Source organism: Pectinophora gossypiella, chromosome 3 (genome assembly GCF_024362695.1).
Source record: "Pectinophora gossypiella chromosome 3, ilPecGoss1.1, whole genome shotgun sequence".
Lineage (NCBI taxonomy): Eukaryota > Metazoa > Arthropoda > Insecta > Lepidoptera > Gelechiidae > Pectinophora > Pectinophora gossypiella.
In genome coordinates, this window is record NC_065406.1 from 11037013 (window position 1) to 11056181 (window position 19169).

Consider the following 19169-nt stretch of genomic DNA (forward strand, 5'->3'; position numbering starts at 1 on the left):
CCGATTTTTTGCAACCCCGAGATTGTTCAATCAAGATAGATTTAACAAATGCATACTTCCACCTCGCAGTGTCCAGGACTCACAGATGCTTCCTGCGTTTAATTTACAATCAACGCCTTTACCAAATGACATGTTTACCATTCGGCCTCTCGTGTGCACCGAAAGTGTTTGCATCTCTGACAAACTGGGTCGCACAGGTACTTCGAGAAAAGGGGTTTCGTGTAGCAGTCTATTTAGACGACTTTCTGATCGTCAATCAAGACCCTCAGCTTCTGATGATCCAAGCTCGAGAGATTATTCGACTTCTGAGCTTTCTTGGGTGGCACGTAAATTTCTAAAAATCAGAGTTAGTTCCGCAAACGTCTCTCCAGTATATAGGCATTGTTTGGAACCCTCATACAAACGAAAAATCTCTGCCTCGTCAAAAGTGTTGGGACGTACAAAGAAAAGTGACAAGTTTGTTAAAAAAGAAAACGGCCAATCTTCGCGAAATTCAAAGTGTAGTAGGGATGGTCAACTTCGCCAGCTTTCCGGTTCCAAGGGGACGCTTATACCATCGGGCTCTCCTGAAGCACTGCCAACAATTGTTATCGGCGAATCCACGGTATCGATATCCAATACCAACTCTAGCGTTGAAAGAACTAGAATGGTGGAGAGTCAACGTAGTGAAAAGCTCACCAATACATTACCCCCCAGTATCAAATTACTTGGTAACAGATGCCTCAGAGATAGCATGGGGAGCCCAATTAAACAACACGAAGTACTCGGGGCAGTGGACTCCGGAGGAGGCCTTACTTCATTCGAACGTACGGGAGATGTTGGCCATATGGTACGTCTTAAGAGATCACGCTCACTGCCTAGCGGGATCAACATTGCTTATCCAAAGCGACAATATGACTGTGGTTACATATGTGAGAAAAGAGGGGGGCATGAAGTGCATACCTCTCATGGAATTGACTTATCAGATCCTGTCAATATTGGACAGATTTCGGATTCATGTAGTGATACATTACCTTCCGGGTCGTTACAACGGCGACGCAGACAGCTTGTTTCGCCTAACTGTGCCTCCAGAATGGCACCTTCTGCCCAAAGTCACGAATCTGATCTTCACCAAATTCGGCTACCATGTAATCGACCTACTTGCGTCAGCCACAGCTCACGTAGTATCGGTTTATGCCACCCTAGATCTGACAGACCCTCAAGCTCGCCTTTACGATGCCTTCAGCCAACCATGGCATTATCCTCTGGCGTGGGTGTTTCCGCCACCTCATGTAATACCTCGTGTGTTACAACATCTCAACACTGCCTCCGGCATGTACTTAATAATAGCCCCGAAATGGTTGAAAGTGTTCTGGAGGCCGGACTTGAAAAATCGGGCACTGGCCCCACCATTCACAATCCACAACCTGGATCAAGTACTGGTGGACACGACGACGGGTCGGCCGCCTCCAATGACTTCCGACCTGATTCTGGAGGTATGGAAATGTGGGGGTGGGCAGAGAGTCTAACAGGTTGGAATTCTGATCAAAGACAGCAGTTACGAAAATCATGGAGAGATACATCTTTAAAAACTTACCGATTAGCATGGCAAAAGTGGTGTGATTGGGCCCGTCACAATAATATTAATATTTCAAAACCTAACGGCGCTGATCTTGCCAGGTTTCTAATTGATTTACATCTAAAACATGGCTTGGCATATAATACAATCCTGGTATATAAATCTGCAATTTCTACGCTCTGTGATCCAAATTTAGATAATCGTTTAAGTTCACATTTATTAGTTCGTCAAGCTTTAAAATCTATAAATTCAGCCAAAACGAATCGATCTAAAGTCCCAATATGGAATACCGATGTACTTGTCAGTTGGCTTGTGGATAAAATGCCTAATTCAAACAATCTATATGAATGTTCTGCTCGAGCTGCTATTCTGCTTCTTTTATGTACAGGAAGACGGGTGCATGATTTAACATTGTTAGCCATTGGTAATGACAATTGTATATTATCGGATGATCATATAGTTTTTTGGCCAAAGTTCGGCTCCAAGACGGATACAGTAATAAACCGTCAGTCAGGTTGGCATATATTACATAATAAAAACAACCAAAATATAGACCCTGTATTCTGGATAAAAAGAGTAATTACATTATCTGAATCGAGACGTTTCATCTGTGGTGGAGATAACTTGTTTTTGACGGCTTGTGGTCCTCCTAAAGCGGCATCACGCACAGTAATAGCAGGCTGGATTAAAAAAGTGTTACTGCAAGCGGGTATTGAGGCCAGTCCTGGTAGTATTAGGCCTGCTGTGGCAACCAAAAGTTGGGTTCAAAATTGACCACTTGATGAGATTCTTGCTCGTGGAAACTGGCGGTCTGAAAACACATTTTTTAAATTCTATTGTCGCGAGATTAATACATGTACCCCTGCGCAAGCGCCATTTTCAGTCACGAGTTTATTTACACCTATTAATTAATGAATTGATTGTTATGTAATGTTTATTTTCATTTACTTACCCATAGAAATTGTCTTCACGAATTTATAGTTATACACAGAAGTGCGAATCATAACTTCATCGAGACTTATGTTCTATTATAGTTTTCCTGCTTTTCTGTTTGGCTAATTGATTTTTATGTGTGTATTAAATATGTTATTGCATAATAAACAAATTATTATAGAAACAGTGTTGCCTTCTTTTTGCCTGTGTATATTATATAAGTACCTATATTGTCCTGTCCACCAGGCGATAACAAACAGGTCTCAAATAATTTTACTTAGGCTTCAAATAACGGTTCAAAGCTTAATAACAGCATTTTACCTACCATTAAAATGCTTATTAAGCGATAACCTTATTTGAAGCCTAACATTTTAATTCTGCCTGGTAAAGTGGCATACAAATTAATTATTTGAGATCTAATGAAGCCAGTTCGCTAGGGGCTCGGCCCACCTTGCCGAGCCCCCCCCCCACCAGGCGGACAGGACATGACGTCACATGATGGAAGGGGCAAAAAGGGAAGTATTCGTCCAAAAACCGACTCGTTACCGGAAATCAGGTAACCAGGGTTAGGCTTCAAATAAGGTTATCGCTTAATAAGCATTTTAATGGTAGGTAAAATGCTGTTATTTTCATATAGGCTACCGGGTTAGCTAGCAGCTTTGGTATGTATTACTCGTTACCATCGCATTACTGATACATTTTCTGATGTCATTGCATCTATTCTTTGTTTCCTACATTATTTTTATTTTCTCTGCCTACCCTGTTAAAGACACTTATTGAGATCCTTCTTATTCAAGGACTAAGTATTATTACTATTATTACATACAACAACAAAAAACATTTATGAACGTACTTTTAATGAGAACCTCCTTTTTTGAAGTCGGTAAAAATTGACAGCTATTGAACTCGGATACAAGCTAACGATTTGTACCAGAAAGTGATATTCAAGCATAACATGTATCCAAAGTTAAATTTGACGTTTGTTGTGTTCTGTGTTTACTTCTGCAAGTATAATTTTATCAAACAAAAGTGCATTATTACTGGCCCATACTATATTCCTATGGCTAAATAATTCGTTATATGACCCTAAAAATCGTATAAAAAGTGTACTAACACAAATTCATTATGTCGTTCTTTAAAAATGTTGCTTCTGGATTCAATATTCGCAGTCGCGACACCATTCTCAAGGAATCATTGATAAATAATTTGTCCGAGTGCGTAAAAGACATACAATACAACAATCAATTTGAGGAAAATTTTCACAGCGTTCTAGGATCAACGGATTCGACCAATACTCTATGTATGGCTTTGGAAGCAGTGTTTCTTCATGGTTTGAAGGACACGTTTTTGAAAAAAGCTAAAAATGTTTTATCTGGAGACCCCGACCATCGACCTCAGCCAAACTTCTGGCCGCTTGTACTTGTGTTATCGCACAGACAAAACATTGATCAGATTTCGTCACTGCTGCAAATACATACAGAAATAGGGCAGTGCAGAGCCTGGTTACGCATAGCTCTGAATGAGTGTCTGTTATCTTCATATATGTCGACGCTTCTACGCAACATATCGGCCGTGAAACCTTTCTATAGTCGATCGGCTTTTGTCTGTGATTCTGAAATATTGGAGGTAGCACAAAAGTTGGTGGAAGGACTTGAGTCTTGTGTGCAGTTTAATCTGCCAATAAACTCCAGCTTATTGAATCAATGGCCAGAGCAAGTTCTAATGTTAGCTGGTGTTTGGGTGCCAACAATGAGGGCAGCCCCAATCAGTGCTGGGTTAGATATAGCTAGCACAATCACAGATGAAGAACTCAGACCCAAATTGGCGACAACACCAACACACACCTCCAACATCACTGGGCTAGGGCGTATGCTGGCATTAAATGAAGACGAAGCTTTGGATTTCATTTTATCAAAAGACTCAAGGGATATTACAAGTAGAGATATTGGTTCTGAAATAATAGAAAGTGAAACCATTAAGCAAAAAAAGCCAGAGGATCCACTTACTGCTGCAGAATCTGAGCCTCAAGTAATAGAAAAGCCTTCTACAAGTTTGGAGCAGAGAGACACATGCTTCTCACCCTCGTCTATTGATTCAGAAGATTTTGTTGCACCTACTGATGTCATTGTGACTGGCAATTCTTTGTGTGGAAAGGGATGGTCTGCAGATACCCAAGATGAACTTAACACCTCAATAAACTCAAATTCTTCTCATGGCAGTAGCATGATAAAAACACCAGAATTGAAGAGTTTGTCATCTCTAGTGGACCATTCAAACACTTTTGGGGATACATATGCTAATACTCCCAATTTGAGGGACATTATGAAGGATATTCATAAAGAACTCAAGCTTGTCAGTGATGATGATGATAATACTGATATAAAGGTAGATGTTGCTACACCAGAGGATCCCATGCTGCAAGGTCTAGATTTTGAAATTGTTCTTAATTCCACAACAGGATCTTTCACAGCTCAGGAGCTCCAGAAAATGAAGCAACAGTTGGGAACCCTCTCCCGGGAGCAAGGACTGGATTACCAAAACTATCAGTGCAAGGGCTGCCAGGATTTATTGGGAAGTACTGTTTCAAAAGCAAAAGTGTGTGCTTTCACAGGAGAATATTACTGTTCCAATTGCATTGACCCAAATGTTTTTATTATCCCTGCAAGAGTGATACACAATTGGGATTTCAAAAGATATCCAGTTTCAAAGAAGTCAGCACTCTTTTTGTTGGAATTCCAACATCAACCTTGGATTGATATGAAGAAATTTAATCCCAAAATATATTGTGGAGTTTCAGACATGGCACACTTGCAAGAATTGAGAATCCAATTGAATTTCTTGAGAGCATATATATTTACATGCAGAGAGCATGTGATAGAAGATTTGCAGAAGAGAGTGTGGCCAAGGGAATACCTTTATGAGCATGTGCATTTGTATACTATATCAGATTTAGCTCAAATTCCAAATGGCTCCTTGGTATTGCAGTTGGAGAAAGTGGTGAATTTTGCAAAGGCACATGTTTTAGATTGCTGGCTATGCAGCCAGAAAGGATTTATATGCGAAGTTTGTAGAGACCCCAAGATATTATATCCATTTGAAACTAGCACTACATACCGCTGTGATGAGTGCTCCAGTGTATTCCATTCTAAATGTCTCAATGCAAACATACCTTGTCCTAAATGTAAGAGGAAGCAAAATCGCACAAATGATTTATCTTTAGTTGATGCTATTCACATGCCACACTTCAATAAGTAGAGCTAGTAGTTAATGTGTACAAAGAATTTATGCATTTTATCAATGTATAGTTTGTAAATTGAAATATCATATAAAATTAAACACATCATGTTGTAATGTAAAATACATCTTATGTTTCTGCAGGATGCTTATAATGAAATTATTCTTAGTGTTGTCATGTTAAATCTATTAAGAATTTAGTTAGATGTGTGTAGGTATACCAAAAAGAGACTGGTACATGTTGGATTAAAGTGGGGCTGAAAATTTGTGTAAGAGTTGTATACAATATCTCTTGATATTAATACACTGTAGATGATGGTTAAGTTAGTTTTATAGTAGGCTTTAGAATAGTGCTGTTCTACAAATCTTCAAAAATGTGATATGATAATTAGATAAATGATTTGGAATCCTCTGGATTTTATTTTTGTATCATGTAAATAATTAGCATAAGAAACAGATTAAATGGGCTGCAGTTGGTTGGATATATAATTGGTCTTATAATGTCTTGGTATGATTTTCGGTTTATCCTTGCATCAATATTTCTAATTTGTTAGGAATTATATCATCTTAAAACTAATATATTCGGAAATAAAGTAATGTAACTTAAGAAGATTGTGGTTTTATTTTCACCAATTAGCATTTTATAGTCGCATCATTACAGAACAGTTCTTTATTAAGAAAAATATATTTTAATCTTATTAATAATAATAACTTACTGGTATGCCTATAAACAATGTTTTATCTATTACAGAGCTATCTAGTTCTGTTTAAATTTAAGATATCACTTAAATAACTATCAGCATTTTTCTTACTTCTATTTTTTAGTTTTCCTTGATTGTCTCTTCTGGGGAATTCATCAAACTCTTGATCAGTAGAAAATTCTTCTAAGCACTGGTCTAATAATTTGTCAGGTTCGTCATATTTCTTTCCTTTCTTCTTTGCTTGGTAGCTGAGGGCGTCTTTATCGAAGTCAAGTGGCACAATCCCGAGGTCCCCGCTGTATCGGTTTTTGGCGACTTGTAAGTATTTCTTGCCTCTCACTGCTGTCAGACGTTTGTCCTGTAAAAAATAATGTATTTTTGTATCAGATGTTGCTGGATGATAATATGTATTACATGGATGTTATGGATATGAAATTTCGGTTACGGATTTAAGAATGATTATTATACTGGATACGGATAATAAATTATTATCTATTTTATTTATTATTTATTTTGGATTATCCGATAGTTTCGGTTACGGATATTATTTTTTTAAACTAATTTTAAAAGTAAAATACAAATACGTAAAAAAGTGCTTTTATTTATAACGACAAGTTATATAATATATTATGTTATGACGACAAAAGACGAAAAAAGCAAACAATGCGCGCGGCTCTGGCAGCGGCCAGCCGATCTTCTCATAATTAGGCTCCGCCCTTATCCGATATTATCCAAAACTTTTACTTCGGATTCGGTTACGGATGTTTTTTTTTTATATCGGAGATCCGATAGTTTCAGTTACGGTTACGGAGCTCCCTAACATCCCTGATGTATTACATCTAAAATCGCTCTATCGCACCACTGCCTACCTGTATTATAAGAACGTTATCCGCCTCCTGCGATGCCTTGGCGCTGCCAAAAATAGAACTCGTTGATAGATCTTCCGACTCTCGTTCCTGGGAGACAATTAAAGTGATTAGATCTTCGCCAACCCGCAGCCAGTGGAATTTGATATTTAATAATTTATGTGACAATGGGCGACACAAACGACTGTGGATTTAATTTAAAGACATTGCCTACGGTCGGTCCCTTGCGTTAATGATAATCATAAATTTAATACGATTTTCGGAACAATATTAGTACAGGTAGGTATATGATTACAAAACACATTATAAAACAATGGTCAGTCATTGGATGGTGACCGTTAAGTGCTTCAGGCTCTCTCCCGGCGGCCCGGAAAATCGACGGTCTCGGTTGTTGGCAAATGTCATCTAGTAGTCGTTGAACCACGTCCAAGGCGTTCGGGCGGCTCCAAAATTTAGGCGAATGGGCTGGATGCGAGCCCAAACACCTCCACTAACACACATTGGAGCAACATGGAGGGAGGGGTACCCGTATCAACCGGTTGATAGAGGGGAGACCTGCCTTCGCGGCACGGCATCCGCCCCGTGCGCGGCGCGAATGATATTGAAGGCTTTGACCAATAGCCGTACAATATCTATCCACATAGATAGCATTCCCTGCGTCTATTGGTTGAATCCCTCGATATAATTAGCGCCGCGCGGCGTGGTTGCCGTGTAGAACCTAGTGTCTAGTAGTAAGGCGTATTTATGCTGTTTTACAAAATAACATAGTATCACGCCTGTATTCCTGAAGGGGTAGGCAGAGTGTATATACTATATACACTCACTTATCAATCGTTTCATACACGCACGCCGGTTCAGAGTAGATCGTACTAAACCTTTTCTAAGGACAATTTCAATTTGGTCAATGTACGTCCTTCTAGGTCTTCCTCTGCCAGCCCTACCTTCGCTTTATATACCGCTTTCGTAATCCTATTATCCTTCATCCGCTCTACATGTCCAAACCAACTTAACATTCCTTTTTCAATCTTCATCATCATAGGCCTTTACATCCTGATCAGATGATTTATACAGCGTTTCTGTGGCAACGTCTTGTATGGCTGAAAAGTCCAATACGGGAGCGGCAATAGCGTCCGCACGACTGGCATTTCTCAATCTTAAGGTGATATTAATAAACTAATCTCAGCTTTGTGTCAGGATCGAAGCAAATGGAATTCTATAGTCTCTGCTTACCCCGGTGGGAAATAGGCGTGAGTTTATGTATGTATGTAATCTCAGCTTTGAGACTGCCCTCAAGATCATGTCAATGTGACAGTTGTTTTATAAAAACAGGGACTTTAGCATAATCTTGAGGGCAGTCTCAGCTGAGATTAGTTTATTAATAACACCCCACGTCACTATATCGTCTTTTACACCACATCTCTTTCTTATCACATTGTTGTTTTGTTTGTGTTATAACTACTTGAAAATTGTGGTTACCTTCCGTGGATGCATGACGAGGGTGACGTGGCAGTGGCGCGCGGTGGCGAAGGTGCGGAAGGCGGCGATGACTGCGTCCTGGCGGTGGTAGCGGTCGTCGCGGTCCTCGCCCACCCCCAGCATGAACTGCACGTTGTCTACCACCACGTGCGCTATGTCGTGCATGTAGCGCGCATGCTCTACCGCCTGGTTGGATACAGTAGAAATTTGAAAAGACAAGAACAGTAATTTAGGTGGTAGGTGCTGGCTGTTATTTTCAGTGGTATAATCAATCAAGCCACCTCCTCAAACCTGTTAAATGTTCTGGTAAGTGGACCCCGTGAAGAACGGGATAATGCTAGGGAGATGACTTAATCCAGCTACGTAGTTATTTTGCGATCAAGTTAATTTACGATGAAGTCAATATAATGATCTAGGTGAAATTATATCTAGTCACTTTGCGATATAGTCTTTGATGTATATTGCTACCTTGACAATCTGGGCCCAACCCGAGTGGGGAGGAACCTGGAGCGGATATCGTAGTGGTGATTAGAATGGAAAATATCGGCAGAAATGTATATGTAACATCTAGTAGCTTTATAGTTCCCCGATCAGAAGAATTTTCCGCAATTATAACGAAATCAAAACGACGAGGAATACATGCCAAGATAAGGTCATGGGCACATTAAAAAACTGTTACAGACATTATCAGTTTAGATTTTCAATCTCATTTATTGTTGTAGAAAAGATCTGGAATTTCTTTAATAGGTGGTTAATTGGAGGCATTTGAAGGAAGGAATTTTCTCAGCAGTAGGACCTAATATAGGCTGTTCATAAAGCATTATAGATTCGTATACACTTACATCCATAACAACTTTGATGGGCTGTTGTCCGTGGAACGCGAGGTAGTAGACTGGAAGCTTCTGGAAGTCGTCGGCGTACTTGCCGAAGTCGGGCAGGTGGTTTTCGAGGGGCACGCCAGCGAACTGCTGCAACATGGTGCGCGCGAGTCGCGAGTTACGTATCTCGAAGCTGCCCCATAGAGTCGTCACCTGAAGGATGGATACATTATTATTATTGCGTATAAAGTTTAAGCACTCTCAACCAAGTTTCTGCCGCATCCGTCACACAATGCAGCTCGGCTATGCCACCTGGGAACCGGTGTAGAGGGCACCAGTTCGCTATGTGAGATAGTTTGATCCGGCCACATTCACAGTATGGCGACGATGGATAGAGAATGAGCTAGTGCCTGCCGAGTATCATCTGCAACTAGAATACCCTTGGCCAGTCATTGACCTTGCATCCATACGGGACACGCAGTGGAAGGGTCGACTCTTTCAGTTCAGCGAGTGTTGAGCGGTAAAATCAAACACTCCAAGCGTGTTTCACATTTGGGAGTGTGAGGAATTAGTGCGCATGTGTGTCCTCGTCTAATTACGAGTTCTTCTTTTTTTGGCGTGACTTATTGTAGATTTGCCGCAGATGGCATTAACTACTTGTCCGGAAAATTACGAGTTCAATAGATAGGAAATATTTCAAAAACGCATCTTATCTCATTATCTCATCAAAGAGATAAAAAGACGTCTACTGTGGTAATATACCACACTTTATTATAGAAGTAGATTTGACTAGTTGGTTATAGCAATATGCTAGTAACCAACTAGTCAAATCAATTACTTTTTACTAAACGTCAAAACACGAAATTTCTATGGAATTTGTATGAAAAAGAACACTGTGACGTCATAGAAAAACGGGATAAAATGTCGGACTTATTATTACTTTTTTCTTGATTAAAATTCATATATAACTTAAATAGCAAAAAGGAAATGTTTTTCGTTATTTATAGATCTGTCTTTATTTACAGGCACAAAAACATGGACATTAAAAACCAGACGTAGACGTACCCCTTGCTGCGCGAGGTCGAGCGACATCTCGGCACAGAGCGTGGTTTTGCCGCAGCCCGTGGGTCCGGTTAGCACCGTCAGCTCGCCGCGCCGGTGCCCGCCCAGCAGCTTCGTCAGCGCCGGGAACCGCTTCCATTTTATACCGCGCACCTACAAAGAAACGTAACCAGTTTGTGACCACAGAGAATATAATTCCAGTTGATTGAGGGGAGGCCTGTGCCCAGCAGTGGGATGTGTATAGGCTATTTATGTTTATGACTTCCAGAGAATGTGCGATAGTTTTGTAGACTCTAATTAAAACCCTAATAAAAATACGAGAGGCGAGGTTTTCAGATTGCCTCATACGTGAAAACACATTCGATTTCGTCACCAACAGTCGTTGTTACCTTGTCAATGTTGGTCAGTTCAGCATAGACGTCATCTCGAAGAGCCGCGAACGTGGTGATGGAACGGTGCGCGGCGGGCTTGGCTTCGGATACGAGGGTCTTCAGTGAGATATTAGCTGCGGCTGCTTCAGATGCCGTCACTAGTCCGTCTGTAGGTCTATGTATGAATATTTGTTTGAGTATTTTACATTATATGCTGAAAAAGGGTAATTTTGCTACATTGATGCTCTGTAAGTTGTAATATCTATACAACTAATAACTGTTATGTGTTCTATAAGAGAAGATAAATAAACTTATTATATTTTTATTGTTTATAATTGGATATTATTAATTCTAAGAGTAGATGCAATTTTTTTTTCAAAAACTTGTGGGTACCCCGAATCCGGATTGAGATTTTCATAATTATTTTATTAAAGCAAGATTATAATATAATATAAGCCATTATTTCTGATGTTTTTACATAAATATAGTTTCCTTAAATAGTGTGTATTGTTGCTTTTCTTGGTAGTATTTTTTTTAGTTCATTTAAAAATTTTCTTATGTGTCAGTTTGCCTTTTGGCAAAGGCCTCCCTAAGAGTGCATCACATTTTACTATTCCCTTCTTGGGAAGGCCTTTGCCAAAGCATTATTAATTACCTGACAAATCGACAGCGCTCTTCGCCGAGCTTCTCCGCGACGGCGCGCATGTTGTCCCAGTCACCCCACAGACATAACTTCTGGTAGTTCTCTAATACTGGCAGCACCACCGGTGGCAGGTTGCAGTTGCTAAGCCATACTATAGTGCCTGGGTTCAAAAACAAGTATCAGTAGCGCGGCATCCGCATTTCGCATGCGACGCGAATACGTGACGTCATGCGTGATATATGACCAGCATGCTAGCTACGAGATCTGGTTAGGAGGCAAGATGCTATAATATAATTATATGATGTTAACGACATCCAGTGCTCATACATCATGCCTGTGTGTTAAATAGCTGATATTGTTAGAGAGTGACATGTCATGTACATTACCAATAAAAATATGAATATGAGTTTTGTATATGTCTACTTTACATCAAAAAAAGTTATTAGGGCCAGCTTAGAATCCTAAACTAGATTATATTTTACTTACCTGGTATTTTCTCAGCAGCTAAGTTGAGTACATCTTGTATGCTAGGTACTAGGATGGCCTGATCATTCCTGCTGACTTTAGGTGCTCGACACCAGAACAGACCAGCAGTGTGCAGTCCGTGGCTCTCTGTCTCTTCTTCCCTTCCAGCTTGGATTTTACGATAGCCCACCACTTGGTCAAGGGAGTTTTTCAGTGGAAAATATAATGTTGAGTGGTCACCTGTGACTCTTACTTCTGAAAGGGTTTTACTGGCTTCTGGGTGGAACTAGAATGAATTTGGTTTGATTTTAATAATCAGGAATTTTGTTTGATTTGTTTAATAATCAGGAATTATAATGAACAATCTTACAATTCGTAATACCAATCTTTAGATACAAAATAAAGCTTACCGGAAATTCAAACAGCCTAAACAATTCTAATACTTCAGTTTCATTTATTTGTGACAATGAGGTAGTGGATTTTAACACAGCTTCCCAATCGATCTTGAATTCCTTAGATGTTAGCACACACTTCTCAATGAAGTCTTTAACTGATGCTTCCACTTTCGCTCTTCTAACTAGCCTCTCCAGAATGCTCCAGTCTCCATGAACATTACATTGTGGACATAAAAAATATCCTGAAATAAACAAATAAAATACGATGATAAAATTGTCCGACATGAAAGAAACCGGCGGAAACTTTATCATAATTTCAATGTAGTCGAATTACGCAGCACGTTAAATGTAATAGGTTATGTCTACCTGTGGTTTTATTAATATACAGCTTGCTATCACATGGTTTCTGTTCTGTTGAACACACATTACACTTCGTAGTAAGAGATGTAAACCCGTCTTGAACTGCGAACCCTTTTTGTCTCAACAGTTTCCTAATATCAGCCACTGTTATCTTCGGAATATCATTCAAACCTACATTATGTATATTTCTACTGACACAACCACAGCCATGCACTTTCAAAAGAGATCTTATCGACTGATACTTCATTGCCTTTAAAGAGTGAAACATTTTAGAAATAAATTCTATACAACAACCTAAATATCAAATCAAAACAAAGGGAATCACAACATAACCTAAAAAACTTGACAGGTAAATAAACAACTTTTTTCTTAAAATGCATGGCTTTTATTTATAAAGCCTAGTTGTTAGTTCTTAAAAAATATTTTTATAAATCATTGATTTTGTCTATCTCCGTCGATTGTGACATATTACTATTAGACTACTTAAATATATGATAATTTTCTTTAAAAAATATTTTAACTACCTAAAATGCATTTTATTACTTTTTAATTTGATTATGTGGAGTTTAGCGCATGGGTTCGGAAAAGGACAATCGCAACTTTGCAACCTCCGGTCGCAACTGAAGCCACTTGTGGTTTCTTGCTTGCGTAGTCACCACCACATAATAGGGAATGTTTGAAATAAAATATATTGCATGGATCTATAATATATTTACGTTGCAATATGTACATAATTTAGTCTTAACTTTACATATTAAAATAATACAAATAACTATGTCTTATAATTATTATTCTTAGCTATTCATTACAAATCACCTATATGCGTTTAGTCAAAGTAAAATGATTGATTTAACACATTCTAAGATTGTTTACAATATTCTATATTTTTACTTAATATCGTCAAAAACAATATTACTTCTAAAAATAAAATATAAATACAAAATGTAACTGTCCTAGGAAACACAATTCCCGCGTTCAAGATATATAAATAAATGGAACGCATTATCAAATGCCGGATTTGGTATTTAAATTCGTCAATATCAGTATACAAATAAAATAATTTTAATAGGCGAGGTTTCTTTTATGAGAACGAAGGAATAACTTATGCTCACATTAGAAATTGTGGGTAGCCTCTAAATGTTTAATGGGTAGGCGATGGAACAATTTCTCCCGACAGATGGCGTCTAGCTAGGCGCTCTGGTGCCTAAGCAACCTAAGATCAATGCCACGGAAAATTAACAAAAAAGTCATTGTAAAATTATAAAAAGTCTATTTGTCGTGTGTATAATTAGAAGTGACCACGATGTTCCAAACGGCGCGTCATACCACAAAAAAATGGTATCGTAGATTACTATTATAGTTATAGATATCCACAACATAATATATACTAAACTAAAAGAATATTATATTAATATACTTATATAATATTATATAAGTGGTGGGATAGGTTAGGACCAACGCTTAGAGCGCCATCTATACAGCTTCACCTTCGCCTCCCTATTGAATCATAATTTATGTGAAATGAATAATTCCAGATATCCAATCCAATACAAAAAAAAAACTGTCAAGTAAAATGGCGGGATCTAATATGGCGGTTGGTATTGTTGTCGCTGGAGGTGTTGTACGAGAGGGCCTTGTTGTTGCATGGCCAACATCTGTTGTTGACGCAGGCGCTGTTGTTGCGTCATTTGTTGGTACTGCGCGCTCTGTTGCGGCTGCATGCCGCGCGGGTAGGGGGGCGCAGGGCCGCCCATGCCACCCATTGTTACATTCGGTGCCTGTATTGGAAAGTCAGATGATTAAATAACGACAACATAACATAAGCGTACGACTATAACTACCCCAGTTAGAGGAAGATGAAAAAAATAAAATAATAATATATTGGGGATGATTAAACAGTGGCATTGTTTTTAGATATTAATTTACAAAGTACAATGCACAAATGGAACATCACAAAAATACAATAGTACAAAAAGCTGCCTAAGTAAGTAATATACAACTATTGAAGAGTTACTAACCTGCATATTGTACTGAGGGCGTGCATTCTGTCTTTGCTGCGCCATGTACGCCTCTTGACTCGCACGACCACCCATCATGTTCTAAAGAAAATACGTTATATTTCAAACAGTTGAACGACCATCATATACTTACGAAGTAACTAGGAATCTTATCTTTCCCAAGTTTACAGTTCATATTGGTAATGAGGTGGAGTCTTCCAAGTAAGTAGTCCTAAAACAGTTGAGTTGGGAATGACTCGCTACCTCCCAAATTAACTTAGGATTTAGTAAATAAAAGCAGAAATAAAAGGCAAATATCAGCATATATAATATATATAGATAGACTATTTCATTAATAATTTCTTTACCTGTTGGAATGACTGTTGTCCAGGGAAGCCGCCCATGGCGTTGCCTCCTTGCGGGCCCATCGCGCCAGTTTGGTTGTTCATCCCACCCATACCGCCTCCTTGGACCATTTGGCCCATCTGGCCCATGGGTTGCATCTGACCCATCCCTTGGTTCATCTGCCCCATGCCCTGGGGCATCTGGCCCCCTTGACCGACCCCCTGGTTCATTTGACCCACGTTTTGGCCGATCGAGTTGACGTTCTGCGCCATTGGGTTAACTTGTTGCGCCATTTGGTTGACGTTTTGACCCATTCCCTGCAATGAATAATGTATTATTAGGATTGAGAATCTTAGATACCAGTACGGGACAGATTAGTGCACACCAATACTACCTTTACTTTTCAATTAAGTATAACTATCCAGGAGCATAACATAACATAAGCTCACGACTATATGCCAATTGGGGTAGTCAGAACTACATCCATCGCAAGATGAACTAAGTACTAGCACCGAGCTTTCTGTTAGACCAACATGATAGGTGATGAGCCGTATCGCCGCAACTTTTTATTTCGCCTTTACTCCTATAGACAGGTACTAAATATTTAGTGACACTAACATTCATATTTCAGAATATTTATAATATAATTTTCATACATCTACCTGATTCATCATCTGCTGTTGGCCACCTTGCATCATCTGCTGTCCGTACCCGCCGTAACTCTGCTGCATGCCTCCGTACTGTCCGGCGAACATCTGTCCGCCCATGCTGCTCATCTGTCCCGCGCCCATCTGCCCGGCGCTCATCTGTCCAGCGCCCATCTGTCCGCCGCCCATCTGACCGGCGGACATCTGTCCTGCGCCCATCTGTCCAGGACCCATTTGGACGCCGCTCATTTGGTTCATAGGCGCCATGCCACCCATTGCGCCCATTGGGTTCATTTGACTGTTATAGAAATGTTTTGGTGTTATATGAGATTTGGTAATCAAGAGGTATATCCATCGCAAGATGAACTGAGTAGCCACGATTTTTCCGAGTTTTGTGTTAGACCAACGTGACAGGTGGTAAACCGTATCACCGTCTATAAAGGTTCGAGCCAACTGCGTTAGTGAATTGGTGCAAAACCGGGACCTGGGTTCGAACCGGCGACATAAACTAAGGCCTATCTCCAACGGGATAAGCAGAGATTATGGAATTACATTTGCTTTGATCCCATTCTACTCTTGCTTCTTCTCACGTTGAAGTTACCCTTATTCATAATTAGGGAAAGTGCGATACTAACTTGGGTTGCATCTGTCCCATTTGGTTAGGCTGCATCTGCCGCATGCCCTGCCGAGGGAACGGACCGCGGGGGTGCGGTGCGCCGGGGTAGCCGCTGCTTTGCTGAATAAAAAAAATATGTCAAAATATATTTTTTTAATTAGGTAATGTTTTTTGAAAGTCTGTAAGATTCGGCTGAGCAGTCCCCTATTTGAGTTACTAATTCAAATACAGCATATTACGGTCAACTAGAATATAATTCACTCCGTTTTACAACAGAAAGGTAATTTTTCTGTTGAACTTGATGTTTTTAAAGAACCTGTTTTTTTTTTGTTAAAAAGTCTCGTATTATCGAAAAGAAAAAAATGTCAAAGGTCCTTTTGTTTTTTTTTTATTTATTACGGTGGGTTATTTATATTAATAAATAATGATAAAATATGTGGTTTTTTTAAATACCTGCATCTGGTTCATCTGGTTGAAGGGCAACCTCTGTCTCAGCATGTTGCTGAGCGCTTGTTTTGATTGCGTGTTGGATGGGGGGACCACACCACGTGGACTTACGCCGGCTGTAGGACAATTAAATCGCTTGTAAAGTTGGAGTTTTACCAACCATGTGTCAAAGACAGGCTTGTTTCAAATAGACTAATGTTAGAATATGATAACGCATGTCTTGAAGGTTCAAACAGCTGTCGTCCTTCCTTTTCTTTTACGAAAATAGGCTCCTTTGATTATATTAATTGCAATCTTTCTTTGGTTTACAACATGGTATAACAAAATCAGGTATGTTTAATCCTACGACAAGCCACCATTGCTAGGCGTTTGATGACGTAAGTGTTACCACTGTGTTACCATTAAATTGGTATCTCCAACATTCCAAGGACGTAAATTTTATTATTGGAAATTAAGTAAATTACCGATTTAATACATTAGGTATTTAGTTACTATTACTTGTCACAAATATAAAAATCATTAAAACTGTAAGTAAATAAATCTTTTACTAAAAGTTCAAAATTTCCTTGCAAAGTAAATTAAAAACATAATTTGGTCGTGGGTAATTTAATTTTACGAAATGGCAGCAACACAGGGTGGGATGACCTTGAAATGTTAGCTGTCACTTTGAGCATACCTGGTTTTCTTATATCATGGTTTACAAAGTGATTGGCCGTATATTTATTATACGGCAAATCATAGCACTGTACTTTTTATAATCTATACACATTTGATATCTTGTTTTATGAATTATGATTATGATTGATTTGATTTATATGTATCAAATGTCAAATCGCTGTCATTATTAGAATCTTGAAGCTTGATCTATACGTCTCTTCAAAGCAAGAGTTAATAGGCGCTTTCTAGGTAAGCATATCCCAACTTCGGCCACATCGTCACTTACCATCAGGTGCTTGACTACCTCCCATAAAAAAAAAAACGTGTTTAACCTCGTCATCATCCCCTAGCATTATCCTGTTATTCACAGGGTCCGCTTACCTAACCTGAAGATTTGACAAGTCTGATTTTTTTACAAAAGCAACTGTCTGTCTGACCTTCCAAACCGCGAAGGGAAAACCACCCAATAAAGGACCTGTTAAACGTCGTGAGGCCGAGATTTCCAGACACAATAGTTAAATAATCGGATTTGGATTTTAAGAAGGATATTCTACGGTCTTACGTGTATATTGTAATATTATTATCATACCTTGCGGCGTGTAGTAGTTCTGCCCGGGCGGAGGGAACCACTGCTGCTGCTGTTGCATGAACTGCGGCTGCTGCGGCTGCGCAGGCACCATGCCCGGAGCCGCGCCATTCGCGCCCGCCACAGGCGTGCCGCTCGTCTGAAGCAACCACTTATATTAGACAAACAGCTAGCAAAATATAGTACGGTCACGAGTACCAATATGTATACACTTTAAAAATCATGTCACATTACCTTTTTGACAAATTAAACCGTAAGTGTCATTAAATGTCAAATATGATAGTGCGACAGGGTTCTAAAGTGGGTACATGATATTGCTCATGACTGTACATGAACAATCTCACGTCTCCCTGGAGCATGCGCTTCTAACAGGGCCTATCCTATGATCGAGGATGTACTAAGCTTACTCCACCACGCTGCTATGTTGCGGGCTGCTGGAGCAATGCTCAACGCAGATTCAATTTACAGAGATATTACCATTACAATTCATGGACACATTAACTTTTGATACGAAGTTCTAAGATTGATATGATGAACCTTATGGTGACAAGGAATCAGCCTATCGCCAATAGTTATTATTCATCATGGAGGAGTAGAAAGGATAATGGGCCGCGCGCGGCAGAACAGGCTAGGTTTCAACTAATCAAATCAGTTACTTTTTACTAAACGTCAAAACACGAACCTGCTATGGAATTTGTATGAAAAAGCAACCTGAGACGTCAGAGAAAAACGTGACAAAATGTCGCACTTATTATTACATTTTTCTTTATTAAAATTCATATATAAGTTAAATAAAAAAAGAAAAGTATTTTATCACCCTTAGATCTGTCTTTATTTAGTAATCAGTATTTCATAATTTATCTTTGATTTAGGAAACTACCCAATTGACGAATCCGTCGGAGTGCGGTCGGTTTCCCGCTCTTTATCTCAATCTAGCAAATAACGGTTTTGAGTAACAGAAAAGTATAGTATGCGTTGCGAACAGAACTATA

General features: G+C 39.3%; 3 protein-coding genes across 7 annotated transcripts in view; 1 reads left to right on the forward strand and 2 right to left on the reverse strand.

The window, feature by feature from the left end:
• The first annotated feature begins 3463 nt into the window (after positions 1-3463).
• On the forward strand, positions 3464-6335 carry LOC126382026 (uncharacterized). Its single transcript, XM_050031712.1, has one exon. The coding sequence runs from the start codon at positions 3617-3619 to the stop codon at positions 5744-5746; it is 2130 nt and encodes a 709-aa protein (XP_049887669.1). The 5' UTR covers positions 3464-3616; the 3' UTR covers positions 5747-6335.
• On the reverse strand, positions 6329-13218 carry LOC126382027 (mitochondrial DNA helicase). The gene is made up of 10 exons (XM_050031713.1): positions 12889-13218; positions 12538-12764; positions 12149-12413; positions 11675-11822; positions 11038-11194; positions 10652-10801; positions 9611-9799; positions 8769-8954; positions 7296-7382; positions 6329-6784 (listed from the first exon to the last, which is right to left on the reverse strand). The coding sequence occupies exons 1-10, from the start codon at positions 13148-13150 to the stop codon at positions 6479-6481; spliced, it is 1977 nt and encodes a 658-aa protein (XP_049887670.1). The 5' UTR covers positions 13151-13218; the 3' UTR covers positions 6329-6478.
• Positions 13219-13577: 359 nt separating this feature from the next.
• The window catches only part of LOC126381634 (mediator of RNA polymerase II transcription subunit 12-like), a 59806-nt gene continuing 54214 nt past the window's right edge, over positions 13578-19169 (reverse strand). For all 5 annotated transcript variants that reach the window (XM_050031094.1, XM_050031107.1, XM_050031099.1 and 2 more), the window contains 7 exons: positions 18181-18316; positions 16941-17050; positions 16507-16607; positions 15887-16169; positions 15248-15541; positions 14901-14981; positions 13578-14660 (listed from right to left, as the gene is read on the reverse strand). In XM_050031094.1, coding sequence (XP_049887051.1) covers positions 14466-14660; positions 14901-14981; positions 15248-15541; positions 15887-16169; positions 16507-16607; positions 16941-17050; positions 18181-18316 — 1200 coding nt within the window. In that variant the 3' untranslated portion in view covers positions 13578-14465. The remainder of the gene's footprint in view (positions 14661-14900; positions 14982-15247; positions 15542-15886; positions 16170-16506; positions 16608-16940; positions 17051-18180; positions 18317-19169) is intronic.